Source organism: Scyliorhinus canicula, chromosome 11, assembly GCF_902713615.1.
Source record: "Scyliorhinus canicula chromosome 11, sScyCan1.1, whole genome shotgun sequence".
In the NCBI taxonomy this organism is placed as follows: Eukaryota; Metazoa; Chordata; class Chondrichthyes; order Carcharhiniformes; family Scyliorhinidae; genus Scyliorhinus; species Scyliorhinus canicula.
In genome coordinates this window covers 147,195,378-147,220,205 of record NC_052156.1, presented here as the reverse complement: position 1 = coordinate 147,220,205, position 24,828 = coordinate 147,195,378, and the positions used below count along the sequence as shown (strand labels likewise).

At 45.8% G+C, this 24,828-nt stretch overlaps 1 protein-coding gene across 1 annotated transcript in view; it reads right to left on the bottom strand.

Annotated features, from left to right (window-relative positions):
- Positions 1–24,828, bottom strand: part of shank3a (SH3 and multiple ankyrin repeat domains 3a) — a 1,085,379-nt gene that overhangs the window by 543,525 nt on the left and 517,026 nt on the right. Inside the window, exon 10 of the mRNA XM_038811689.1 lies at positions 24,171–24,248. Within this exon, the coding sequence (XP_038667617.1) occupies positions 24,171–24,248 (78 nt within the window). The remainder of the gene's footprint in view (positions 1–24,170; positions 24,249–24,828) is intronic.

Sequence of the window (24,828 nt, the reverse complement as noted above, 5' to 3'; positions counted from 1 at the left end):
TAGTAATCTGCTTTGTGAGACCTTGTCAAAAGCCTTCTGAAAGTCTAAATAAACCACATTCTCCCTGGTCAACTTGACCATTTACATCTTTAAAGAATTCCAGTAGATTTGTCAAGCATGATTTCCCTTTCGTAAATCCACGCTGACTTTGTCTGATTACACCACTGCTTTCCAAATGCTGCGCAATGAAATCCTGGTCTCTGCTCACTTTTGTGAGGGCCACGAAGAACCAGCACGAGTTTGTAGAATCAAACAGAAAGTAACTTTATTTACAATATGTCCACAGTACCAGTACTTGACTAGAGGTTCCCTCTCTAGCCAAGCTCTATTTATACAGCTGCACTGCTAATGATTGCCCGCTTCCCTCATCGGGGTGGCTCATATTCCCCAAGGAATTGTCCCCAGCCAATAGGATCCGGGCAAGTTATAACAGTCACTGATCCTCAGGAGTTCTCATAACTAGGTTGCCAACTTTCTCATTAGACTTTTATTTCCAAAGTTTCATTGAATTCAAATTTCACCATCTAATGTGGTGGGATTCGAACCCCCACCCCACCACCACACACTGGAGTATTACCTTGGGTCTCTGGATTATTAGTCCAGTAACAATACCACTATGCTACCGTACGCAGGCGTCCATGTTTCCTGATTAGAATATAGTAACATTCTGTCAGATTTTGTCAACTGCAGAGCTGGAAGTAACCGGGTGGTTTTAATCGTTCATTCACCAGGTTTCCACCAGGCAGGCAAGTATGGTTCAAATCACCCCCTTGGGGGTCATCTGTAAATTTGGCCTATTTGTATTGAAGCTTCAGAATACAATTCACTCTTTTCCAAGACCCAAAAGCTGGAGAGCCCTTTAAACCTTTCCGCCGTCCTTTCTTCCAGTAGTCTAAATGTATTCATTTCATCACTGATTGTTGACTTTTCTTTTTTTCGCTTCCGAGCAATAAATGCACAACCCTGAATAGACATCATTCTCAAATCGAGGGACAGCCGATGACGGTTCAACTGCGTCTCTGCAGATCTTGGAAGGGAGTTTCCCTGGTATCCCAGACAACCTTCTTATCTCAGCCAAACTGATTTAACTGATTATTCTCCTCATGGCTGTGCAAAAATGACTGACATTTTGGCTTGTAAATCGACAGCCAGATTAATTCAGAGAAACTAATTGCTCAGGAGGTGTGAGTTGTTTCTGTGCTGAGGTACGGCATAAGGACCAATCTCTCTCTACATTGTTTCTGCAGGATTTCCGATTACTTTTTTTATTCCAGTAGATTTGAGCATGATATGGAAGCGATGTGAATGCATCCCGGGATGTCATTACCAATCTGCCGGAGCCCAGCACCCCTCAGTGAATCAGGACACGCACTGCAGCAGCCTGGAGGTAATGAACCTTCATCAGTCACACCTAATTTGCATTCCCTGCATAACGCTGTCTGCTATTAAGGGATTTTTATGGACATTGGTGGCAAGTTATTGATGTACCAGGCCCTGCAATCTGTCTTCTGACCTTTGAGAGTCCCAAATATAACCTGCCTGCGCAAGAAAATTCAAAAACAAAAGTCAAAAGACGTTTGAGAGGCAAATAAAGGCCATTGTAGCCCTGAAGCCTGTCCTTTTTATTTCATAGATCTCAACCCCTCCATCATGCTGCAGCCTAACCCCACTCCAGACACTCTGCTTCAATGTCCTTCCCTTGACAACTGTTTCCCCAAGTTGAGTCAGCTTTCAGTAAAAAAAAATCTGTTCTTAAGAGTCCAATGCTTACACTAACTGCAGAGCAAATTTCCCATGCGAGTGTCGGATTACCCCAGAGCAATCTCTACCCTGACATGGAGCTGCACAGCCCGCAGAGTGAGATAGCTTCTCTTGGTAATAATTGGGATTTCCTTTAGTTACTTTTGAAGCGAGGAAATCCTGGCAAATTATCAACCGTCGTTCAACCCTGCAGTTGCAAAGATTCCAGCACCAGTCGCTGTCAACAGGCACAGTGCGAGACCGATGAGTGGGAGGAACCCTGAATCTCCATCAGCTTATTCAGCAATGGCTGCAGAATTATCTGGAGCCGTGCCCATGAAAGCCAGAGCTACCCAGAGGAGAGTGAAACGCACAGGATCAAACGTTCATTGAGAAATATGACAAAATGGTTTTCGCTGGATGAGGCAATTTGCTTTTGAAAGCTAAATTGTTTAATGACCAACATTCATCATGTATTGCTCCCATTGTGTGGAGTCTGAGAGGAGGTTGAACACAATGAACATTTAATACAATTTATGGTTTCCGTGACAACAATGCAAGGCCCTGTGCAACCTCATCGTCACTACACAGATCAAGGCTAGTGATCTGCGAATGTGTTCGAAATGTTCAATTCAAATTTCCCCATCGCCTTCTACATCATGTTTCATAGAAATACAGGAAATAGGAGCAGGAGTAGGCTGTTTGACCTTTTGAGCCTGCTCCACCATTCAGTAAGATCATGGCTAATCCTCTACCTCTACGCCTTACCCCTGTGCTCTCCCCATCAACACCTTTACTGTCAAGGGCTCTATTTCCTTCTTAAATATATTCAGTGATTTAGCCTCCAGAGCCTCCTGTGATAGAGAGCACTATAGTTACACCACCTTCTGAGTGAAGAAATGTTTCCTCGTCACAGTTCTAAATGGCCCACCCCATATCCTGAGACTGAGCCCTTGTCCTGGACCACCCTGACAGAGGAAACAATGTAACCATCGTGTTGCCCCGGTGCGGATCTGGGCGTGCCAGTTAAATAGGCGCAACCGATGCCAAGAGAGATGTGGTAACTTACCCTGTAGCCAGGTCGAGATCATTGGTCTTCTTCCTACATTTCTATGTAGGTTCGCCCTGTCATACTGCCCGCACTGACAGCCGCTGCCTCCCAGGTGATATTGGTAGCCCCGCTGCTGGCCCTCTGACCCTCAGGGGAGCAGGATACCCCACGTCTCATCAACGGCGTTGAGAGGCTTGGCCAGGGAAGTATTGCCAAAGCTAGGAGCAGGTTTGCGCGCTGCCATGCTTGTGTGTTAACTGGGAGTGAGTGGTGAGGGAGCGTTTAAAAGCAGCTCCCTCTTGTTAGTGGCGAGCTGCTGAGGCGTGAGTCTGGTGAATCAGACGGCGAGACTGCTAGTAATGGCGAGAAGCTCATGAGGGTTCCTTCCCGGTTCTCTAAGTATCATTAAATACGAGCCACGATGTCGCCACTTCGGCTGTCACAAAGCACCCCGCCAATCGCACACAAAATGACACTCAGTAATGTTTCTGTGAAATTGCGCCCATCGTCCCTGCATCCAGTCGGTGCAGCCCTGTCGGAATTCCCTAACCCTAACCCTGTCAGAATTCCCTAACCCTAACCCTAACCTTGTCAGAATTCACTAACCCTAACCCTGTCCGAATTCCCTAACCCTAACGCTGTCAGAATTCCCTAACCCTAACCCTGTCAGAATTCCCTAACCCTAACCCTGTCAGAATTCCCTAACATTGTCCGAATTCCCTAACCCTAACCCTGTCAGAATTCCCTAACCCTAACCCTAACCTTGTCAGAATTCCCTAACCCTAACCTGGTCCGAATTCCCTAACCCTAACCCTGTCAGAATTCCCTAACCCTAACCCTGTCAGAATTACGTAACCCTAACCCTGTCAGAATTCCCTAACCCTAACCCTGTCAGAATTCCCTAACCCTGGCAGAATTCCCTAACCCTAACCCTGTCAGAATTCCCTAACTCTAACCCTAACCCTGTCACAATTCTACACATTTCGATTAGATTCCCTCTCATTCTTCTAAAATCCATTATTACAGGTCCAATTGACCCAATCTCTCCTTAAATCAAAATCTTGCCTTCACAGGAATCTGTCTGGTGAACCTTCAATGTACTCCCTCTGTGGCAAGTACACACTTTCTTAGACAAGGAGATCTAAACTACACTCAATATGGAGGTATGTTCTCACTAAGGCCCTGTACAGCATCAATATTCTCAATCTCCCTAGGATCCAGCGCTCCACAGTTACCCTCTCTGGGTCCAGCACTGCACAGTTAGCCTCTCTGTGATCCAGCACTGCACAGTTACCCTCTCTGGGTCCAGCACTGCACAGTTACCCTCTCTGTGATCCAGCACTGCACAGTTACCCTCTCTGTGATCCAGCACTGCACAGTTACCCTCTCTGGGTCCAGCGCTGCACAGTTACCCTCTCTGGGTCCAGCGCTGCACAGTTACCCTCTCTGGGACCAGCGCTCCACAGTTACCCTCTCTGTGATCCAGCACTGCACAGTTACCCTCTCTGTGATCCAGCACTGCACAGTTACCCTCTCTGTGATCCAGCGCTGCACAGTTACCCTCTCTGTGATCCAGCACTGCACAGTTACCCTCTCTGTGATCCAGCACTGCACAGTTACCCTCTCTGTGATCCAGCAATCCACAGTTACCCTCTCTGGGTCCAGCACTGCACAGTTACCCTCTCTGGGTCCAGCAATCCACAGTTACCCTCTCTGTGACCCAGCACTGCACAGTTACCCTCTCTGGGTCCAGCACTGCACAGTTACCCTCTCTGTGATCCAGCGCTCCACAGTTACCCTCTCTGTGATCCAGCACTGCACAGTTACCCTCTCTGGGTCCAGCAATCCACAGTTACCCTCTCTGGGCCCTGCACTGCACAGTTACCCTCTCTGTAATCCAGCACTGCACAGTTACCCTCTCTGGGTCCAGCAATCCACAGTTACCCTTTCTGGGCCCTGCACTGCACAGTTACCCTCTCTGTAATCCAGCACTGCACAGTTACCCTCTCTGTAATCCAGCACTGCACAGTTACCCTCTCTGTAATCCAGCACTGCACAGTTACCCTCTCTGTGATCCAGCACTGCACAGTTACCCTCTCTGTGATCCAGCACTGCACAGTTACCCTCTCTGTGATCCAGCACTGCACAGTTACCCTCTCTGGGTCCAGCACTGTACAGTTACCCTCTCTGTGATCCAGCACTGCACAGTTACCCTCTCTGTGATCCAGCACTGCACAGTTACCCTCTCTGTGATCCAGCGCTCCACAGTTACCCTCTCTGGGCCCTGCACTGCACAGTTACCCTCTCTGTGATCCAGCAATCCACAGTTATCCTCTCTGGGATCCGGCACTCCACAGTTACCCTCTCTGTGATCCAGCACTGCACAGTTACCCTCTCTGGGCCCTGCACTGCACAGTTACCCTCTCTGGGCCCTGCACTGCACAGTTACCCTCTCTGTGATCCAGCACTGCACAGTTACCCTCTCTGGGCCCTGCACTGCACAGTTACCCTCTCTGGGATCCGGCACTGCACAGTTACCCTCTCTGGGTCCAGCACTGCACAGTTACCCTCTCTGGGTCCAGCACTGCACAGTTACCCTCTCTGGGACCTGCACTGCACAGTTACCCTCTCTGTGATCCAGCACTGCAAAGTTACCCTCTCTGGGCCCTGCACTGCACAGTTACCCTCTCTGGGATCCGGCACTGCACAGTTACCCTCTCTGGGTCCAGCACTGCACAGTTACCGTCTCTGGGTCCAGCACTGCACAGTTACCCTCTCTCGGCCCTGCACTGCACAGTTACCCTCTCTGTGATCCAGCACTGCACAGTTACCCTCTCCGGGTCCAGCACTGCACAGTTACCCTCTCTGGGCCCTGCACTGCACAGTTACCCTCTCTGGGCCCTGCACTGCACAGTTACCCTCTCTGTGATCCAGCACTGCACAGTTACCCTCTCTGCGATCCAGCGCTCCACAGTTACCCTCTCTGGGTCCAGAACTGCACAGTTACCCTCTCTGGGTCCAGAACTGCACAGTTACCCTCTCTGTGATCCAGCGCTGCACAGTTACCCTCTCTGGGTCCAGAACTGCACAGTTACCCTCTCTGGGTCCAGAACTGCACAGTTACCCTCTCTGGGATCCAGCACTCCACAGTTACCGTCTCTGTGATCCAGCGCTGCACAGTTACCCTCTCTGTGATCCAGCACTGCACAGTTACCCTCTCTGTGATCCAGCACTGCGCAGTTACCCTCTCTGTGATCCAGCAATCCACAGTTACCCTCTCTGGGATCCAGCACTGCACAGTTACCCTCTCTGTGATCCAGCGCTGCACAGTTACCCTCTCTGTGATCCAGCACTGCACAGTTACCCTCTCTGTGATCCCAGTAAGAAGTCTTACAACACCAGGTTAAAGTCCAACAGGTTTGTTTCAAACACGAGCTTTCGGAGCACGGCTCCTTCTTCAGGTGAATGGAAAGGCTTGTTCCAGAAATGTTTATATAGACACAGTCAGAGATGCCCCGGAATGCGAGCACCTGCAGGCAATCAAATCATCAAAGATGCAGAGAGATGCTGAGTTATTCTCTGGTATAATGCGTGCTACACAAGTTTAACGCTTGTTGGGTTAGTGGTTTCCAGATTAACGCCTGATTGATTAGCGTTCTCTCCTTGAGCCATTGCTGGACAAACATTATCTATGTTAACTCTTGCAGGACTGCTGGTCCCTTTATTAACCCCTCCTGGGTGCCATGTCCCAATGGCTCTCACCAGAAAGAATTTATCTTACCCTTTCCCTTTGTTCTTCTGGTGATGCTTTCAAATTGATGTCCGTTGGATACTGACTCACTGTTTTTTTTAAATCTCTAGACTTGCATTTGATTCATCAATTCAGATCCCTCCCGCAGATGAACTTGTGTCCTAGAGAGTGCTTTTCCTTTTTTTGATATTGAGCTAAAATTATTGTGTGTCCAGTAGTTGAACAGAGAACCCACCACTTTTGATTTGGTTGAACACTTACTCTCTTGGTCTTTTGGAGATGGTACCCTAAACTACACCAGGCTGTGACTTGGTCTTAAACTGACAAACATCCATTAAACAGTAAAAAGATACAATAAATATAGCCATAACTTAAATTAATTTTACAGTCATAACTAAACTTAACTTCTGCGTGAAACTATTATGCATTTATTTGTGCTGGATCTTTGTTTCTGTTCATCCATAGAAGCCATATGGCATGGCATTTTTTCTCCGAAGCCTTCATATAGAAATTCAATGAGACAGATTGAGAAATACTTCCCCAGAAATGAGTGAGATCAAACAAATCTAAGGAACTGCCAAACTTCAAAGCCTGTACAAAACATATCAATTGAAAAAATGCAGCATTATGCTTGTATTTGAATGGAGGTGTCTCAAACACCTGGCTAAGCCAAAGTGAGGAATTGCAACCTTCGTCAACATAAACTAAGGCATCTTTTCTCTGACCAAAGCTGGGCTTTGTCATCCGAGTACGGTAAATGAAAGAAACCAACAGCACGTCACACCTCAGATACAAATGCTCACATAGGGTCACCAGCACAAGGTAAGACTTCAATTCTAAACAAGGATAATGGGGGCAGAGACAATCGGACTGGTGGGGGACACTGTAAAGCAGCAGCAAGCCAAGTTTGAAAAAGGAGTCATTTCACAGGAAAGCAGAAAGCTCATTGATTGGTGCAAAGCTGCTGCAGTGCTGACCAACACGCTACCAAGTTCAAGAAAGAGCGAGACTGAGAACGGAATGCTAGTTTGGATCTCCTGAAGTGACGTCAGGGTTCAAAAGTGATGCAGGACAAATGGACATAGCTGATTAGTTGAGTATGGTCAGGTAAGTACTGCTGTTATAGTTTTTAAGGTCTTATTTTGTGGTTCATCATTTGGCACTATATTCTGTAATAGCAAGGAAGAATGGCCATAGAGTAATTGACAGTAAGCATATTCCAAAAGGTTTAATTTAATTCAAAGGGATAAGTCATAGCAGGAGAAAGCCATGGTGTGCTTCTCCTGCTCTATGTGGGAATCTGGGAACATTTCCAGTGTCCAGCATTTCCAGCATTGATAGAGGGACTGTCTTCAGCTGCAGCTCCTGGAAGCCTGGATTTTGGAGCTGGACCTGAGAACACTATCATAAATAACACATTTAGAGAGGTGGTAACACTGCAGGCTAAGACTCCAGAGGCATGAACAGAATGGGTGACCACCAGGTGGAGCAAGAGGACTAGGCAGGCAGCACAAGAATCTCTTCTTACTATTCCCTTGCAAAACAGATATACCGCTTTGGATAATGTTGAGCGGAATGGCCTCTCAGGGGAAAGCAGCAACAGCCAAATTTCTTGCATTACGGTTGAGTCTGCTGCACAGAGAGGGGGAGTAATAAGTGTGGGAATGCAATACTTATGGGGAATTCAATTGTAAAGGGAATAGATAGGCATTTATGTGGCTGCAAATGAGACTTCTGGATGGTATGTTGCCCCCCTGGTGCTCGAGGTCAAGCATGTCTTAGAGCAGCTATTGGATATTCTGGATTTGGTCAATGGTCGGGTGCACATTAGTACAAACAACATAGGTTAAAATAAGGGGTGAGACCTGAAGAGCAGAATATAGGGAGTTAGGAAGTAAGTTGAAAAGTAGAGCATGAAAGGCAGTGATCTCCAATTATATCCAATGCCATGTGCTTAGTCAGAGCAGAAGTAGCATGATATAGTTGATGAATATGTGGCTGAAGAGATAGTGTGAAAGGGTGGGGGTTTCAGATTCCTGGGAGATTGGGTCCGGTTTTGGGGGAGGTGGGACCAGTACCAAATGCTAATGGGGTGTAAACCTATGCAAGGAGTCAGAGGGGTAATCAAGGACAAGAACAAAAGGCATTAAGGGGAATAAGAAAAGTGATCGGCAGCAAAATGAAGGACCAGAATCAAACAGAGCGTCAGTCAAAAATAGTGGGTACGGGACAAGTAAGGTTAAAAGGACAAGCTTTGGGGCAGCACAGTGGCGCAGTGGTTAACACTGCAGCCTCATGGCGCCGTGGTCCCAGGTTTGATCCCGGCCATGGGTCACTGTCCATGTGGAGTTTGCACATCCTGCCTGTGCCTGCGTGGGTCTCACCCCCACAACCTAAAGAAGTGCAGGGTAGGTGGATTGGCCATGCTAAATTACCCCTTAATTGGAAAAAATAATTGGGTACTCTAAATTTATTTAAAAAAAGACAAGCTTTAAGGTCCAATATGGGGAGCATTTGCAATAAAGCAGATGAATTAATCGCACAAATAGATGTAAACAGGTATGATATAGTCAGGATTAAAGAGACATGGCTGCAGGGTGACCAGCGATGAGAACTGAACATCCAGGGCTGATGAGTATTTAGGAAGAAAAGAACAGAAGGAAAAGACAGTGGAGTTGCAATGTTGGTTAAACAGGAAATTAACACAGTAGTGAAGAAAGATATCAGCTCTGACCAATGTGGAATCTGTATGGTAGAGCTGAGAAACACTAAGGGGTACAAAATGTTAGTGGGGGGTATATGTAGGCCAGCAAACTGTAGTGGTGATGTTTGGAATGGCATTAAACAGGAAATTAGAGACACATGAAAGAAAGGAACATCTTTAATTATCGGTGACTTCAGTCTGCATATAGATTGGGCAAATCAAAATGGGAAAAATACTGTAGAGGAGGAATTCCTGGGATGGTTTCCTGGACCAATACGTGGAGGAAAAAACTAGAGAGTAGGTCATCCTAGACTGGGTATTGAGTAATCAGGAAAGAATAATTGTCAATCTAGCTGTGCGAGGCCCCTTGGGCAAGAGTGACCATAATATGATAGAATTCGTCATCAAGATGGAGAGTGATATAGTTGATTCTGAGACTAGGGTCCTGAATCTTAATAAAAGAAACTACAATGGTATGAGGGGCGAGTTGCCAAATGGGAAACATTACTTAACGAGACTATAGTGGATAGGCAGTGACAAACATTTAAAGAACACATGGGTGGATTGCAACAATTGTTCAGTGTTGTCTGGCACAAAAGTAAAATGTGAAAGGTGGCCAAACTATGTCTTACAAGGTAAATTAGTGATTGTATTAGATCCAATAACGAAGCATACAAATTGGCCAAGACAAACAACAGACTTTAGGATTGGGAGCAGTTTAGAATTCAGCAAAGGACGTCCAAGGGATTGATTAAGATGGGGGGGGAAATGGAGTACAAGAATAAGTTTGCAGGGAACATAAAAACTGACTGTAAACATTTTTGTTGCTATGTGAAGAGAAAACGATTGGTGAAGTCAAACATAGGTTCCCTAACAGTCAGAAAGAGGGGAATTTATAATGAGGAGCAAAGAAATGGCTGAAAACATACTTTGCTTCTGTCTTCACAAAAGTACACAGATAACAGCAGAAATGTTGGCGAACACGGGGTTTAGAGAGAGGGAGGAACTGAAGGAGATAACTATTAGTTGACAAATGGTATTGGGGAAATTGATGGGATTGAAGGTCGATTACATTCCCAAGACCTGATAATTCACACCCCCGAGTACTTCAGGAAGTGGCCCTAGAAATAGTGGATGCATTGGTGGTCATCCGAACAGGCGCCGGAATGTGGCGACTAGGGGCTTTTCACAGTAACTTCATTTGAAGCCTACTCGTGACAATAAGCGATTTTCATTTCATTTCATTTCATCTTCCAAAATTCTCTAGACTCTGGAAGTTTCCCACAGATTGAAAGGTAGCTAATGTAACCCGACTATTTATAAAGGGAGGTGGAGAAAAAGGAAGGAAATATAGACCAGTCAGCCTGACGTCAGTATTGGTGAAATGCTAGAGTCCATTGTAAAAGATTTAATAGCAGAGCACTTGGAAAACAGTGGCAGGATCAGAGGAGCATGGATTTCTGAAAGAGAAATCATGTTTGACAAATCTCCTGGATTAGACAAATCTTCAAGGATGTAACTAGTAGAGTTGATGAAATTAGGGTTTGTACAATTAAATTGCTTGGGATTACGGGTAGTGTATTGAGATGGACAGAAAATTGAATGGCAGGCGGTAACTAGTGGGGTACCGCAGGATCGGGGCTCGGACCCCAGCTATTCACAATATGTATTAATGATTTAGATGAGGAAACTAAATGTAAATCTCCAATTTGCAGGTGACACAAAAATGCGTGTGAGGGTGAGCTGTAAGGAGGATGCAAAGGTGCTTCAGTGTGATTTGGACAAGGTGAGTGAGTGGGTGGGTTAAATGCATGGCAGAAGTAGTATAATGTGGATAAATGTGAGATTATCCACCTTGGTAGCAAAAACAGGAAGTAGATTATTATCTGAGTGGCTATAGATTGAGAGGGGAAATTGCACGAGACATTGGTGACCTTGTGCAACAGTCACAGAAGATAAGCATGCAGGTGCAAGAGGTGATGAAGAAGGCAAATGGTATGTTGGCCTACATAGCGAGAGGATTCGAGTACAGGAGCAGGAATATCTTACTGCAATTATACAGGGCTTGGGGCAGCAGGGTAGCATGGTGGTTAGCATAAATGCTTCACAGCTCCAGGGTCCCAGGTTCGATTCCCGGCTGGGTCACTGTCTGTGTGGAGTCTGCACGTCCTCCCCCTGTGTGCGTGGGTTTCCTCCGGGTGCTCCGGTTTCCTCCCACAGTCCAAAGATGTGCGGGTTAGGTGGATTGGCCATGCTAAATTGCCCCTAGTGTCCTAATAAAAGTAAGGTTAAGGGGGGGTTGTTGGGTTACGGGTATAGGGTGGATACGTGGGTTTGAGTAGGGTGATCATGGCTCGGCACAACATTGAGGGCCGAAGGGCCTGTTCTGTGCTGTACTGTTCTATAAAAGACCACACCTGGAATATTACGTGCAGTTTTGGTGTCCTTATCTGAGGAAGGATGTTCTTTCTCTAGAGGGAGTGCAGCTTTACCAGACTGTTTCCTGGGATTGCAGGACTGACATATGAAGAGAGATTGAGTCGGTTAGGATTATATTTGTTGGAGTTCAGAAGAATGAGGGGGGATCTCATAGAAACCTATAAAATTCTAACAGGACTAGATTGGATAGATGCAGGAAGGATGTTCCTGAGGGCGGATGTGTCCAGAACCAGGGGGCACTGTCTGAGGATATGGGGTAGACCATTTAAATGGAAGGAAATTTCTTCACCCAGAGAGCGGTCAGCCTGTGGAATTTGCTGCCACCAAAAGTAGTTGAGGCCAAACATTGAATGTTTTCAAGAAGGAATTAGATATAGCTCTTGGGGTTAAAGGGATCAAAGGGTATGGGAGAAGGTAAGTACAGACTATTGAGTTGGATGATCAATCATGATCATAATGAATGGCGGAACAGGCTCGAAAGGCCGAATAGCCTCCTCCTGCTCCTATTCTCTGCGTTTATATGTGACCTTCCACCAGCAAATTAGCAGTCAGCACAATGTAGGCATTCCAGCGGGCTGAGGCCCACCGCTGAACGGGAACATGCTCCTATGTTGCTACAATAGTGCCGTAGCTGCAAATCATTGCCTGTTAACATTGCACACAGTAAAATGCTCTGGAATGATCGGGATCTGCGATCTTACTTTCTCCAAAAAATGTAAAGCTCTTCTCATCTGGTATTTAACAAATATGAATCATGGCCAGGAGGAGCAGTCTGGAACATTTGTAGTCATAAAGGTGCTTTTGCAGCATAAAACTAGCGAGACAGTCAAGTACAAGAGGAGCATAATCAAGTCAGAATCAAGTATTTGCATTTTGCAGCCTGGTCCCCTCCCCCGCTCTGCTTCTGACACTAACTGTATGTATTAATGTGATGTTTTTAGTGTAAATTAACTGTGAACGCTAAATAACTGATTACATAATAGACCATTTGTCTTCATTATTGAGCAGTTGTACTGTTCGCAGGCTGACAGGAGTCCAGGATCGCTCTCGGAGGCTAAATGTACGGCAACAAAACAATCTGGCCCCAGCTCGGGCCTGATGTGCACTTCAGTCAAGTCAACAACAATAATATGTGCTTCTTTTTTACAAGAGAGAAGACCTTGAAGTGATCTAATGGAAACTTTCACAGTTCCGAAGTTCGGAGTAAGGACGGAAGGCAAAGGGAATCAAGTTACAATACATAGGGATGGAAGGAGCTAAATTGAGTCAAGAAATAACTAGATATGTTGATGGAGGAAGAAAGAGTCAATGGGAACGTTGCGCAGGTGGGTGGGTGGGTGGGATTAAGGAATATAATGAGGGTATGGGTATAGTTGGTGTTGAGGCATGTGTGAGAAGGTGGGTGAGTGGGTTTGACCAATGTGTCAGGAGGTGGGTGGATGGGGTTGCAGAGTATGTTGAGAATACGTGGGGGGAGGGGGGGGGGGGAGCCAAGGGCTGAGATTCTCTCCCAAAGGGGTAGTCCTGACATAGAACATAGAACATAGAACGATACAGCGCAGTACAGGCCCTTCGGCCCTCGATGTTGCACCGACATGGAAAAAATCTAAAGGCCATCTAACCTACACTATGCCCTTATCATCCATATGCTTATCCAATAAATTTTTAAATGCCCTCAATGTTGGCGTGTTCACTACTGTTGCAGGTAGGGCATTCCACGGCCTCACCACTCTTTGCGTAAAAAACCCACCTCTGACCTCTGTCCTATATCTATTACCCCTCAATTTAAGGCTATGTCCCCTCGTGCTAGCCACCTCCATCCGTGGGAGAAGGCTCTCACTGTCCACCCTATCTAACCCTCTGATCATTTTGTATGCCTCTATTAAGTCACCTCTTAACCTTCTTCTCTCTAACGAAAACAACCTCAAGTCCATCAGCCTTTCCTCATAAGATTTTCCCTCCATACCAGGCAACATCCTGGTAAATCTCCTCTGCACCGTTCCAAAGCTTCCACGTCCTTCCTATAATGAGGCGACCAGAACTGTACGCAATACTCCAAATGCGGCCGTACCAGAGTTTGGTACAACTGCAACATGACCTCATGGCTCCGGAACTCAATCCCTCTACCAATAAAGGCCAACACACCATAGGCCTTCTTCACAACCCTATCAACCTGGGTGGCAACTTTCAGGGATCTATGTACATGGACACCGAGATCCCTCTGCTCATCCACACTACCAAGAATTTTACCATTAGCCAAATATTCCGCATTTCTGTTATTCTTTCCAAAGTGAATCACCTCACACTTCTCCACATTAAACTCCATTTGCCACCTCTCAGCCCAGCTCTGCAGCTTATCTATGTCCCTCTGTAACCTGCAACATCCTTCCGCACTGTCTACAACTCCACCGACTTTAGTGTCGTCTGCAAATTTACTCACCCATCCTTCTGCGCCCTCCTCTAGGTCATTTATAAAAATGACAAACAGCAACGGCCCCAGAACAGATCCTTGTGGTATGCCACTCGTAACTGAACTCCATTCCGAACATTTCCCATCAACTACCACTCTCTGTCTTCTTTCAACTAGCCAATTTCTGATCCACATCTCTAAATCACCCTCAATCCCCAGCCTCCGTATTTTCTGCAATAGACGACCGTGGGGAACCTTATCAAACGCTTTACTGAAATCCATATACACCACATCAACTGCTCTACCCTCGTCTACCTGTTCAGTCACCTTCTCAAAGAACTCGATAAGGTTTGTGAGGCATGACCTACCCTTCACAAAACCATGCTGACTGTCCCTAATCATATTATTCCTATCTAGATGATTATAAATTGTATCTTTTATAATCCTCTCCAAGACTTTACCCACCACAGACGTTAGGCTCACCGGCCTATAGTTACCTGGGTTATCTCTACTCCCCTTCTTGAACAAAGGGACCACATTTGCTATCCTCCAGTCCTTTGGCACTATTCCTGTAGCCAATGATGACCTAAAAATCAAAGCCAAAGGCTCAGCAATCTCTTCCCTGGCTTCCCAGAGAATCCTAGGATAAATCCCATCCGGCCCCGGGGACTTATCTATTTTCACCTTGTCCAGAATTGCCAACACTTCTTCCCTACGCACCTCAATGCCATCTATTCTAATAGCCTGGGTCTCAGCATTCTCCTCCACAATATTATCTTTTTCTTGAGTGAATACTGACGAAAAGAATTGACATTGGGACAATATGCAGGATCCAAGCCTGCAAAGGCAGAAGCAGGACTGTAGCAGCAATCTTTCCAGAGAGGGCCTCTTAATTGGTCATCCCCAGGTCCACTGACCCATTAGTGACTGGGAGGAGCCTCCATGCTGCAGTCCTAATCAGAGCACCTGTACTTCAGAAGCCTCAGCTTTGCCATCAAGAGGCACAGCTGCTGCTGAGGAAGCAAGGATAACAAGAGGGTGCCTCCATCTTGAGATGCTGTCATAGGCAGGAAGACAGTTCCATTTTCTGCCGAGGCCAAGGAGATAGCCCTCAGCATTTGGAGGGGAGGGGGGCAGGGGTGGAACTCCTCCAGAAGCAGCCGCAAGTGCACTCTTTGCCGCCGCCAACCGTCTCTTTGGGCTTTGGAACACAAGCTCCAATAGCCTCCCCGGGAGGCTGTCTCCCCGCACTGATGGCCTGGGAAGATAGTCCTCAATTGGCTCCTGACTGTCATTCCCACCTCTGGGCAACATCCCTGGCATCAGGACAGCATCAGGGAACTGTCCCAATGAAGTTCCCTGGCATTTTATCAGCCCTTTGCCTCATAACTCACCTCCTGGGTGTTGGTAAAATCTCAACTATGGCGAGAAGATGGGTGCATGGTCTGGAGAGATGTGGTGAGGAGCTGAATTGAGGAATATGGTGAATAGGTCTGGCTACATAGCCAGATCAGGATAGTTATTTCCTTATAAAATGAGGAATAGGAGGGAGTAGAGAGTAAATATCAGACATTGTTGGAACCTGCAAACCTCTTCTTCAGTTTCATCTCAGAACTGGGCCTTTGCATAACGGATGAGAAAATGCATCAGACAAGACCACCTCATGGCCATGCATGCAAATTGGAATTGTGACACATCCAAGTTAAAGCAAATTTAGACATCCTCATTGAATACAGGAATAAAACTGGAGATGTTAAGATTCAAAACAGAGGTAAAAAAACCAACATAAGTGTACTTTACCTGAATGCTCGTAGTATTTGGAATAAAGTAAATGAGTTGGTGGCACAAATCATCGTAAATGACTATGATTTAGTGGCCATTACTGAAACATGGTTAAAGGATGGTCACGACTGGGAGTTAAATATCCGAGGGTATCAAACTATTCGGAAGGACAGAATGGATGGTAAGGGAGGTGGTGTTGCTCTGTTATTTAAGGATGACATCCGGGCAATAGTAAGGGATGACATCGGTGCTATGGAGGATAAGGTTGAATCCATTTGGGTGGAAATCAGGAATAGTAAGGCGAAAAAGTCACTGATAGGAGTAGTCTATCGGCCACCAAATAGTAACATTATGGTGGGACAGGCAATAAACAAAGAAATAACTGATGCATGTAGAAATGGTACAGCAGTTATCATGGGGGATTTTAATCTACATGTCGATTGGTTTAACCAGGTCGGTCAAGGCAACCGTGAGGAGGAGTTTATAGAATGTATCCGCGATAGTTTCCTAGAACAGTATGTAATGGAACCTACGAGGGAACAAGCGGTCCTAGATATTGTCCTGTGTAATGAGACAGGATTGATTCATGATCTCATAGTTAGGGATCCTCTCGGAAGGAGCGATCACAATATGGTGGAATTTAAAATACAGATGGAGGGTGAGAAAGTAAAATCAAATACTAGTGTTTTGTGTTTAAACAAAGGAGATTACAAGGGGATGAGAGAAGAACTAGCCAAGGTAGACTGGGAGCTAAGACTTTATGGTGGAACAGTTGAGGAACAGTGGAGAACCTTCCAAGCGATTTTTCACAGTGCTCAGCAAAGGTTTATACCAACAAAAAGGAAGGACGGAAGAAAGAGGGAAAATCGACCGTGGATATCTAAGGAAATAAGGGAGAGTATCAAATTGAAGGAAAAAGCATACAAAGTGGCAAAGATTGCTGGGAGATTAGAGGACTGGGAAATCTTTAGGGGGCAACAGAAAGCTACTAAAAAAGCTATAAAGAAGAGTAAGATAGAGTATGAGAGTAAACTTGCTCAGAATATAAAAACAGACAATAAAAGTTTTTACAAATATATAAGACAAAAAAGAGTGGCTAAGGTAAATATTGGTCCTTTAGAGGATGAGAAGGGAGTTTTAATAATGGGAAATGAGGAAATGGCTGAGGAACTGAACAGGTTTTTTGGGTCGGTCTTCACAGTGGAAGACACAAATAACATGCCAGCGACTGATAGAAATGAGGCTATGTCAGGTGAGGACCTTGAGAGGATTGTTATCACTAAGGAGGGAGTGATGGGCAAGCTAATGGGGCTAAAGGTAGACAAGTCTCCTGGCCCTGATGGAATGCATCCCAGAGTGCTAAAAGAGATGGCTAGGGAAATTGCAGATGCACTAGTGATAACTTACCGAAATTCACTAGACTCTGGGGTGGTCCCGGTGGATTGGAAATTAGCAAACGTGACGCCGCTGTTTAAAAAAGGAGGTAGGCAGAAAGCATGAAATTATAGGCCAGTGAGCTTAACTTCGGTAATAGGGAAGATGCTGGAAGCTATCATCAAGGAAGAAATTGCGAGGCATCTGGATAGAAATTGTCCCATTGGGCAGACGCAGCATGGGTTCGTAAAAGGCAGGTCATGCCTAACTAATTTAGTGGAATTTTTTGAGGACATTACCAGTGCAGTAGATAACGGGGAGCCGATGGATGTGGTATATCTGGATTTCCAGAAAGCCTTTGACAAGGTGCCGCACAAAAGGTTGCTGCATAAGATAAAGATGCATGGCATTAAGGGTAAAGTAGTAGCATGGATAGAGGATTGGTTAATTAATAGAAAGCAAAGAGTTGGGATAAATGGGTGTTTCTCTGGTTGGCAATCAGTAGCTAGTGGTGTCCCTCAGGGATCCGTGTTGGGCCCACAATTGTTCACAATTTACATAGATGATTTGGAGTTGGGGACCAAGGGCAATGTGTCCAAGTTTGCAGATGACACTAAGATGAGTGGTAAAGCGAAAAGTGCAGAGGATACTGGAAGTCTGCAGAGGGATTTGGATAGGTTAAGTGAATGGGCTTGGGTCTGGCAGATGGAATATAATGTTGACAAATGTGAGGTTATCCATTTTGGTAGGAATAACAGCAAACGGGATTATTATTTAAACGATAAAATATTAAAGCATGCCGCTGTTCAGAGAGACTTGGGTGTGCTAGTGCATGAGTCACAGAAGGTTGGTTTACAAGTGCAACAGGTGATTAAGAAGGCAAATGGAATGTTGTCCTTCATTGCTAGAGGGATGGAGTTTAAGACTAGGGAGGTTATGTTGCAATTGTATAAGGTGTTTGTGCGGCCACACCTGGAGTATTGTGTTCAGTTTTGGTCTCCTTACTTGAGAAAGGACGTACTGGCGCTGGAGAGTGTGCAGAGGAGATTCACTAGGTTAATCCCAGAGCTGAAGGGGTTGGATTATGAGGAGAGGTTGAGTAGACTGGGACTGTACTCGTTGGAATTTAGAAGGATGAGGGGGGATCTTATAGAAACATTTAAAATTATGAAGGGAATAGATAGGATAGATGCGGGCAGGTTGTTTCCACTGGCGGGTGACAGCAGAACTAGGGGGCATAGCCTCAAAATAAGGGGAAGTAGATTTAGGACTGAGTTTAGGAGGAACTTCTTCACCCAAAGGGTTGTGAATCTATGGAATTCCTTGCCCAGTGAAGCAGTTGAGGCTCCTTCATTATATGTTTTTAAGGTAAAGATAGATAGTTTTTTGAAGAATAAAGGGATTAAGGGTTATGGTGTTCGGGCTGGAAAGTGGAGCTGAGTCCACAAAAGATCAGCCATGATCTAATTGAATGGCGGAGCAGGCTCGAGGGGCCAGATGGCCTACTCCTGCTCCTAGTTCTTATGTTCTTATGTTCCTCTCCATCCTCTAGCTTGGATTTTTCATGCTCACTGTTGCCCTGCAGCCCCCGCCTCTCCCCATCTCCCACTTCCAGGACCATCATCTCAGTACTAGTTCTGTAGATAACTAGTCAACTGTCCCCACACCGACTATGTGCATAACAACACTGACTGACCAACACTGACTGTGTGTATAACAGGATCGATTGTTCCAACACTGGCTGTGTGTATAACTGGATCGATAGTCCCAGCATTATATCTGTGCATAACAGGACTAAATATCACAGCACTGACTGTGTGTATAACGGGGCCAACTGTTTTCTTACTGACTTTGTTTATAGCAGGACTGAGTGTCCTAGCACTGACTGTATATGTAACCATCACAGGGTGCTTATCAGATATTAAATGACTATGTTAAATTCTCTGTGGCTTTCAATGGCTGATTTACTGGGATGGCACATTTAGCCATTCATTTTCTTTTAAATTTAGAGTACCCAATCATTATTATTTTTTTCCAATTAAGGGGTAATTTAGCATGGCCAATCCATCTAACCTGAACATCTTTTGGGTCGTGGGGGTGAAACACACGCAGACATGGGGAGAATGTGCAAACTCGACACGGACAGTGACCCAGGGCTGGGATTCGAACTTGGGTCCTCAGCACCGTATTCCCAGTGCTATCCACTGCGCCACCCTGCTGCCCTACATTTCGCCATTCATAGCTGCGGGGTTCGGGTAGTGGTGATAGTGGTGATAGACCTTTAAAAATGCCGACCGCGAAAGGCTTTAAGAACGGCAGCCATTCTGCGCATGCGTGAGCCCTCAGCAGTGCGCAGTCCGGGAGCCCAGCCGGCAGAACGCCTCATCCTGATGTCAGTGTGCTGACCCAGGAGAAGATTCTTTTTTTTTAAATCGCTGGAGCCTTCCTGCCTGTAGCGATGGCAGAGAGCAGGGGTGGGATTCTCCGACCCCCCGCGGGTCAGAGAATCGCCGGGGGCTGGCGTCAATCCCGCCCCCGCCCAGTCCCGGATTCTCTGCCACCAGAGATTCGGCGGGGGCGGGAATTGCACCGCACCGGTCAGCAGTCCCCCCCCCCCCCCCCGGCAATTCTCCGGCCCGCGATGGGCCGAAATCCCGCCGCTGTCAACCCTCTTCCGCCGGCGTGGATGAAACCACCTTATCGGCGGGAGCAGGCGGCGTGGGTGGGCTCCGGGGACCTGGGGCTCTCTGGCCCCGGGGGGTGCCCCCACGGTGGCCTGGCCCACAATCGGGGCCCACCGATTGGCGGGCGGGCCTGTGCCATGGGGGCACTCTTTTCTTCACCATGGCAGAGGCGGAAGTGACCCCCTCCCCTGCGCATGCGCGGGAATGATGTCAACAGCCGCTGACGCTCTGGCGCATGCGCGGACTTCCGCCGACCGGCAAAGTCCCTTCGGCCCCGGCTGGCGTGGTGCCAAAGGCCTTCTACTCCAGCCGGTGGGACGGGAACAACTCCGGCGCGGGCCTAGCCCCTCAAGGTGAGGGCTTGGCCCTGAAAGGTGCGGAGACGTCCGCACCTTTGGGTCGGCCCGACGCCGGAGTGGTTCACGCCACTCCATCACGCCGGGACCTCCCGCCCCGCCGGGACGGGGAGAATCCCGGCCCAGGTCACACATGCCGACGTCATGTGTTCTGGGCGCGAGAGAAATTCTTCCATTTTCAGCTGCCAGCAGTGCTGGTGTGAACTGCAGGGCCTCGGGTGAACAACCCATGAAGAAGAAGCTGAAAATAGGAACAAAGAAAGCAGCATTAAGAGGATTACTTGAGCTATGGGTAATTAATTGTCCCAGTGCAAATCAGGATTCCAAGTTCATGTGTGTTATATGCAGGGAAGTACTGGCAAATGGATGTTTAAAAGCCTCAAAATTTCAAATATATTTGAAGACTTAGCACGGTGAGTTCAAGGACAAACCTTTTTATTTTGTTCAACGAATGCAGTGAGATCTCAAACCATCAGCTGAAGTCATTGTCAGAAACGTAACATTGAATGACAAAGCAAGTGAGAACGTGAGGACCAAGGAGGCGCCCTTGTCACATTGACGGTAAGCAAAAATGGTGGGTCACAAAAGTTGGTCGGCGTGGGTCACAAAGGTCGGCTGGTTGGTAAAAATGGGTTCCGGGCAAAAAAGGTTTGTCAAGTCAGCTCCGTATCATCCAGCAAATAATGGATTGGTTGCACGATTTTTGCAATCGTTAAAGCATTCTATCAAAGCATCGAAGGACCAGAGAACATTATCAGGAAGAGTAAACAAATTTCTAACATCTTATCGGAAAACTGTAAATGCTACCACTCAAAGTTCACTGGCAATGCTGATGTTCAGGAGGGACCTATGAACGCAGTTTAATTTGCTACACCACCTGATAGTTCTGAGATTGTCAAATGACAACAAACACAAATTGCTTGGGGGAGCAAATCTCTAAAATATGAGTATTCCACCAAGGAGAGAAAGTGTTAGCTAGGAATTACACCACTAATTAGAAATGGCTACCAGCTATGATCCCAGCGAAGACAGCTTCAATATCATACACCATACAGGTAGACGATGAAAGTGTTTGGCAAATTTGTGCTGACAGTTACTTGCTGCATGTAGCGAGTTTGCAGAAACGTTTCAAGAGGTTCTACCTTTAGAAGACCTTGAGAACAATACTTTGGAATGCAGACGAGAAACAGTGACAAGTTCAGAATGTGTTACTGAGGACTTTTCAATCCCTATAGTGACAGATACAGAAGTAACTACTCACAGAAAGGAATGAGGACACTTCAGAGGTCACAAGTAGCTGAGTTCAAGAACATCGAATTCCACCAAAAAGAAACAGACGAGCACCACAGACACTGTCTTATTGAATTGTATGTCCATATAGAAATAACATATCTGTTACATAAATGTTAACTGTTATTGTACTAATGAGGTAAAGAGAGAGGGGTGTTATATTTCTGGAATACTATCTTGCTGGTTATGCATCACGTTATATGTAGTGACGTCAGCAGAGTGTTTACACCAGCTTTGAGCAGATCACCACCTTGATTTGTGTTGAGCAACATCATTAATAAGCCTCTCATCGTGTTTTACAAGAATCCAGAGTGTGGGCACCTCCCAACTTTTCTCTTTGCAACAACAAAGAAATATAACACTTCCTCGCTGCTTTCTCGCCGGCCTACGTTATTATTTCTAGAGGCAGCAGTGCAGAATTACCCAAGCATTCATGAACAACAGGCTATAAGGAGTCTTCACTCCAAAAGTAAAGAAACATGGACAAAATTGCCAAAAGGAAGCAGAGTCAATTCAACAGACAATGATAGGGAAAGTACGAAATGCAAACAATGGGATAAATCCACAAAGTTCAATCACGAGAGAGGAACATCGGATTTAGAGAGGTGCAACAGCAAGGAGTGGAAAAATATCAAGTCTGGATCCGGATAAGGGGACCATCCATTATACACTTGGAAGACTCAGATGTTGAGTCACAAACTGACAATATGCCAGAAACTGCAACTCTTACCTAAGACCAACCAAGTTAAAGCAAAGAAGTCCAAACGGAGACTACCCTTCTTTCAAGTTTGAGAAGAACACGATCAGGAGAGTGGGGGAATCTCTAAATTGACTGAATCTATGAAGTCAGGAACTTGCGTGGAGATGGGACAGCATGTAAATATAAATGTACAATGTACTTGGACAAAGACTTGGAGGAGATGTAGTATTACAATGTTCACGGTTGAAGGAGTTAATGTGTGGAACTGGAGAAACAGTACCACTCACATGATTATGTAATATACATGTGACAAAGAGTCCAGAGGGACAATGTTCATGACTTGGGCTGGATCCTATCTAACATTTTATATCTGTATATCTTAATGGTTATCCAACAAACCAGTTGTAGTTTAGACATAACGATGTCTCAACAATCGTTTCTTAGCCAGTCACAACCAATATACAACACATCTCAGGATCAAACGTAACAAACTTCTCAATCATATCCTAACAGTTAAATAATTGATATGTGCCACAAAATGCAAGGAACCTAGTCATGGGCTCTCTCAAACCCCCCTGGAAATGTCCACCCGCCATTGCTTCCTGCCTCTGAGCCAATTCTAGATCAAACTTGCTATTCTGCTTTGGGTCCCATTGGATTTTAGTTTTGTGACCAGTCTGTCATGTGGCACCATGTCAGAAGCCTTGCTAAAATCCATTTTGATCAAATCAACTACACAACCCTCATCGACCCTCTTTGTTACCTCTTCAGAACATCCAGTCATGTCAGTCAGACATGAGCTTCCCATAAGAAATCAGTGCTGTCTTTGGTGAATCTGTGTCTTTCTAACTGAAGATTTATCCTGTCCTTCAGAACTTTTTCCAATAATTGTCCACGTGCCGAGGTTAAGGCTGACTTGTCCGCCGCCTGCTTCGCCATCAATTCAACTTTGTTCTCACCCAGACCTTCGGTTTCTCAGTGCATTGGCCCCTGATAGGCTGACTATTGTGCCTACCCGTAGCCAGCAAAGTGAAAAAAGGCCTTTGATTGGACAAGCTGTAAGGACAGCTTTTTTCAAATTTGAAATGGCCGTACTTACTGTGGAACCCCCAAGGATGAGTCCCACAGATCTGTAGTGCTCCGTGGGACCCAGTTTGATAAACGCTGACATAGACAATATCGAGCTGTACAAAGTATTAGTCTCCAAATATCAAGCTGTAGAATACTGTATACTTTTTCACACACACAGAGAAAGGACAGAAAGACTTGCGTATATGAAGACACTTTCACAACTACTGGATGTCATAAAGCGCTTTACAGCCAATGAAGTACTTCTGAGGTGTAGTCACTTTCAGAATGTAAGACACGTGACAGCCAATTTGTATACAGCGTGTAATAATTACCAGGTTATCTGCTTTCCTAATGTTGATTGAGGGATGAATGTTGGCCAGGACATCAGGAATAATTCCCTGGCTCTGCTTTCTAAATGCTGCTGCAATTTCTTTGTACGGGGCCACATTTTATTATCTACCATGAAATCAGCACTTCATATGCTGCAGCACTCCCTCAGCCTTCATTTTTGTATTTTGTGGCTGTGAACATAAGCCTCCTATACCGTATGAGGCGTAAAAATCAATCTGTGGGGAACCATATACTCCTGGGTTGGCTAATCCAGATATAAGAAACTGTAACCAAATAGAAACACCTGCATTGACTCACACAGAAAATACTGAGCTCTAATTATTATAATCTTGTACTGTATTATATGGGGCACGAGGAATAAAGTTAAAATAAAGTTGGAACAAAAGTATATTTTTGAAAAGGCTCCTGAGAATCAAAGATCTTACGACAATGGGATGCAGTTATTGTACATAGCTGATACACCTTACCTGGAATGCAGACTGGCTGTTGTAATTCTTAACTTCTTTGTTCGCTCCTCGGAATAAAAGGACCCTTGCACAGCTCTCCTGGAAAGTAAAAAATAGTTAAGTTTCATATATTTAAGAAAATATCTCACAAAACCATGTAAAGATTATAAATACAAGAAAACTGCACCGTATATATATTTTGAACTTCGTGGAGTAAGCACTATGTATATCATAATAATAATCTTTTGTTGTCAAAAGTATGAAGTTACTGTGAAATGCCCCTAGTCCCCGCATTCCGGCGCCTGTTCGGGGAGGCTGGTACGGGAATTGAATCCGCGCTGCTGGCCTTGTTCTGCATTACAAACCAGCTGTCTAACCCACTGAGGTAAACCAGCCCATATCATACAAACACAATGGGTCACAGCATTTACATGCACTGTATGTGAACACACCAATGCGTGTATCTTCACAGAATCATAGAATTTACAGTGCAGAAGGAGGCCATTCAGTCACCGAGTCTGCACCCCCTCTTGGAAAGAACACCCCATTGAAGCCCACACATCCCCGTAGCCCAGTAACCCCACCTAACGCAAGGACAATTTAGCATAGCCAATCCACCTAACCTGCACATCGTTGGACTGCAGGAGGAAACAGCAGCACCCGGAGGAAACCCACGCAC